Below are 3794 nucleotides of genomic sequence, written 5' to 3' on the forward strand. Positions count from 1 at the left end.
CTGCATCGGCAGGCGGACTCTCAACCACTGCGCCACCAGGGAAGCCCCTAATATACTTCTTAGTTGTCTTTGTGCAACTGCTTTATATTTAGCTTGCGATCACCAATATTCAGTGTTTTTTCCCACAAAGTATGGTTATTTAACAAATAAATATCTTTCCCTTTGTGTGTTTATCTAATCTAACTTTCAGTTTCTGAGCACCGGGCCCAGTCAACTGAGATTATCTTCATTTGTATTTTTATCTTTAGGAGACTGATTCTGGGTATCCTGTTCTCCCAGCTAGGACTAGAGGTATCCTATTCAGAGTAGCAGGGTCAAACCATCTGTAAAAACAACTATGGGTCCTGAAGGGCTAGCCTGTTGTATTCCAGGACAGCTATGGATTATAAAGGCAGTTCTGAATTATCAGGGTAACACAGTGACTGAATTATAAAGTTTGGTCATTCCATGGAGATTTGAAGTGGGAAGATTATTGACCTTGAAAGTTTCCTACTATCTCTCCATCAAGCCTCTGGAGACTGCCTTGAATTGTAAATTGATTCGTTTTTGGCTAGGTTTTAAAATATAAAAGATAAGACTCTTTTATCCCTTTCTCATTCTCAGGAGTGTAGATACAAAACAGTTCTGTTCCAACAGCCTTGTCACCATAGGAATTGTATTTTATGATTTGGAAATGAGGCTAAGGGTTACTAGCTTCTCTGACAAATACTAGTAAGTTCTGTTTTTCTACTACTAAAGAGCCCTATATTCAACTGGTAATGCTTTCCATAGGTTTTTAGGCATTCAAGGCTTCCTATTGGAAATTAACAAAATTGAAATGGGGTACGTGGAGTTAACACTGCCTTTTTTCTTCAGTTGGAGACACATGTAAACTTTATTTTTTTTCTCATGAGAAAAGATGTTTTAGATAGTTCGAACAGCTAAGTTTGTTAAAACTATGCAAATTATTTAATAATAATACAATGTAAGTTTTTATTTAGTATATTTTCTTTTGTAGGTTTCTTCAGTTATTGGCGTGGCAATTTGGCAAATGTTATCCGGTATTTTCCAACACAAGCTCTAAACTTTGCTTTCAAAGACAAATACAAACAACTGTTCATGTCTGGAGTTAATAAAGAAAAACAGGTAATTATTGTTTATTTTATTTTGTTATTTTTTAATTGAATAAAGATTCTTTAAGTTATATAGTACTTTGCAATTTTCAAAAGTTTTACACACATGATTTCCTATTGTCTCATAGTAACCCCTTTTTTCCGCCATCCCTGTCTGCCCCTCCCCCTTCCCTCTCCCCACTGGTAACCACTAGTTTGTTCTCTGTATCTGTGAGTTGCTTCTTCTTTGTTTTATTCATTAGTTTGTTGTATTTTATAGATTCCACATATAAGTGATATCGTACAGTATTTGTCTTTCTCTGACTTATTTCACTTAGCATAATGCCCTCAAAGTCCATCCATGTTACTGCAAATGGCAAAATTTCATTCTTTTTTTTTTGCACAGTAGTATTCCATTGTTTATGTATACCACATCTTCCTTATCCATTCGTCTGTTGATGGACACTTAGATTGCTTCCATACCTTGGCAATTGTAAATAATGCCGCTGTGAACATTGGGGTGCATGTATCTTTTCGAGTTAGTGTTTTTGTGTTTTTTTTGGATATACACCCAGGAGTAGAATTGCTGGGTCATATGGTAGATTTATTTTTAGGAAAAACAGGTAATTATGTTTTAATATCTCTAAAATTTTTTAAGAAATAGTTGGGTTTGTCTTACTTGAGGGTTTTTTTTTTCAGTTGAAGCATAGTTGATTTATCAATACAGTGTGGTTAATTTCTGCTGTATGACAAAGCAATTCAGTTATACATATATGTATATATATACATTCTTTTTTTATATACTTTTCCATTATGGTTATTCCAGGATATTGAATGTAGTTCCCTGTGCTATACAGTAGGACCTTGTTGTTTATCTGTTTTCTGTAAAACAGCTTACATCTGCTAACCCCAGCCTCTCCCTCCTTCCTCCCCCACCCCCATCCCCCTTGGCAGCCACAAGTCTGTTCTCTATGTTTGTGAGTCTGTTTCTGTTTCATAGATAGGCCCATTTCTGTCATATTTTAGATTCCACATATAAGTGATATCATATGGTATTTGTCTTTCTCTTTCTGATTTACTTCACTTAGTATGATGAACATATAAGTGATATCATATGGTATTTGTCTTTCTCTTTCTGATTTACTTCACTTAGTATGATGATCTCTAGTCCATCTTTCTGCAAATGGGATTATTTTGTTCTTTTTTATGACTGAATAGTATTCCACTGTATATATGTACCACATCTTCTTTATCCATTCATTACCTGTGGGGTTTTATTTGGAGAGGAGGTGCTTAAATGGTGGAAAAAAAATAATAGTTAAAACATAGTAACTGTTAGGGACTTCCCTGGTGGTCCAGTGGTTAAGAATCTGCCTTCCAATGCGGGGAACATGGGTTCGATCCCTGGTTGGGGAACTAAGATCCCACATGCCACAGGGCAACTGAGCCCATGCAACACAACTAGAGAGAAGCCTGCATGCCACATCTACTGAGCCCGCCCACTCTGGAGCCCACACACCACAGCTAAAGAGTCCATGCACTGTAGCTGCTGAGCCCACGCACTCTGGAGCCCGTGCGCCAAAACTAGAGAAGCCCACGAGTTGCAACTACTGAGCTCATGTGCTCTAGAGCCCATGCGCCACAACTAGAGAAGCCCACACGCCACAACAAAGAGCCCATGCACCGCAACGAAGACCCAGCGCAACCAAAATAAATAAATAAAAAAAATAAATACCTTAAAAAAAGATTAATAATACCTGAGAAAAAACATAGTGACTGTTAGCATACTATAATATGTATTAAGTTATAGAAATTACATATGGAAAACATAGAATTGTATTAACTTTTACCAGTATCTCTAAACCTCTTAACAGTTTTAATAACTAAGAGATGTTTTGTCTCAATGCAATATTTCTCTGAATAAATATTAATTTTAATGTAATTTACATTTTATAATCCCTATTCTGCTGCACTAGAAAAATTCAGCCTTTAATCTGGTTTTGATAAGCAAAAAAAGCAGTCAACAAATTTGTATTTCCTAATACTGAAGTAATTTATTTCCTAAAGAAGCAAATTGTTTCTTCTTTATGACTGAGGCTCTATTTGGCTAAGATTAAAGTGTGTAGGAAGATCAAGTCAAACACAGGAAAATGATAAATTTAACTTAGAGAATTCTCTTGTAAAGCAACTATATTCCAATAAAAATTAATTTCAAAAAAGTTAGCGAATTCTCTTTTTTTATCACAAAGGTGCTTTTTCTTTTCAAGGTAATTGCTCCCTTGGTTATAAAATCTCATTTTCAAAATTTCCTACTCGTATGAACTATGTGTCATTTGTCCTGGTCTCCATTTGTTTTGTTACCTCCGTATACACTAGACCACCTACATTACTGTCAAGATCTTCCCCTCACCTGCCCTTATAAAGTCTCTCTACCCCCTCATCCTTTGTCTTTTTCTCTTCCTCCAGCCAACCAACCAAGCTGTCCTAGCAGATTCTTTTTTTTTTTTTTTGTGGTATGCGGGCCTCCCTCTGTTGTGGCCTCTCCCATTGCGGAGCACAGGCTCCGGACGCGCAGGCTCAGCGGCCATGGCTCACGGGCCCAGCAGCTCCGCGGCATGTGGGGTCCTCCCAGACCGGGGCACGAACCCGTGTCCCCTGCATTGGCAGGCAGACTCTCAACCACTGCGCCACCAGGGAAGCCCT

At 37.5% G+C, this 3794-nt stretch overlaps 1 protein-coding gene across 1 annotated transcript in view; it reads left to right on the forward strand.

Moving 5' to 3' along the window:
* SLC25A31 (solute carrier family 25 member 31) overlaps positions 1-3794 on the forward strand; it is a 31162-nt gene that overhangs the window by 10976 nt on the left and 16392 nt on the right. The window contains exon 2 of the mRNA XM_007113500.2: positions 998-1125. Coding sequence (XP_007113562.2) covers positions 998-1125 — 128 coding nt within the window. The remainder of the gene's footprint in view (positions 1-997; positions 1126-3794) is intronic.

The sequence above is a fragment of the Physeter macrocephalus genome, chromosome 7 (genome assembly GCF_002837175.3).
Source record: "Physeter macrocephalus isolate SW-GA chromosome 7, ASM283717v5, whole genome shotgun sequence".
In the NCBI taxonomy this organism is placed as follows: domain Eukaryota; kingdom Metazoa; phylum Chordata; class Mammalia; order Artiodactyla; family Physeteridae; genus Physeter; species Physeter macrocephalus.